Consider the following 458-nt stretch of genomic DNA (forward strand, 5'->3'; position numbering starts at 1 on the left):
GGGCCCGCACCCGGCCCCGCCCCGCCCCCAAGCCCGCGCTCACCCCGCCTGCCCCACGCCGGCCGCCGTCGCCGCGTCCCCCTCAACATCCACATCGGCCTCCTCCGCGGCCGCCATGATGCCCGCTCTCGTCGGCTCTCGCGAGAGGACGCGGGCTGGCCCGCTCCTCCCCCTCCGCTTGGGTTCCCCCCTGCGCAGGCGCGTAAGTAAGGAGTGAAGCCGCTGCCCGCTTTCTGCCCGCTGAGGAGGGCTTCGCTGGGTCCTAGCGCCGTGGGAGGGTCTGAAAACCCTGCCCCTTTTCCCTGCAGAGCAAAATCGTGGGCAGCAGGGAGAGCCTCTCTAGGGAGCTAGTTCCAGTGCTTCAGCACCCTCCTAATGAGAGGTTTTCCCAATATCCAACCAAAGGTTGTCCCAATATCCACTCTCCACTTCCCCTGCTGCAACTTGAGCCCACTGGT

The 458-nt window shown here is 67.0% G+C and overlaps 1 protein-coding gene across 3 annotated transcripts in view; it reads right to left on the reverse strand.

Moving 5' to 3' along the window:
- Nucleotides 1-139, reverse strand: part of MYSM1 (Myb like, SWIRM and MPN domains 1) — a 29,273-nt gene extending 29,134 nt beyond the window's left edge. For all 3 annotated transcript variants that reach the window (XM_014520862.2, XM_014520861.2, XM_014520860.2), the window contains exon 1: nucleotides 44-139. In XM_014520862.2, coding sequence (XP_014376348.1) covers nucleotides 44-117 — 74 coding nt within the window. In that variant the 5' untranslated portion in view covers nucleotides 118-139. The remainder of the gene's footprint in view (nucleotides 1-43) is intronic.
- Between the last annotated feature and the right edge of the window lie 319 nt (nucleotides 140-458).

Source organism: Alligator sinensis, unplaced genomic scaffold, assembly GCF_000455745.1.
Source record: "Alligator sinensis unplaced genomic scaffold, ASM45574v1 scaffold941_1, whole genome shotgun sequence".
Classification (NCBI taxonomy): Eukaryota; Metazoa; Chordata; order Crocodylia; family Alligatoridae; genus Alligator; species Alligator sinensis.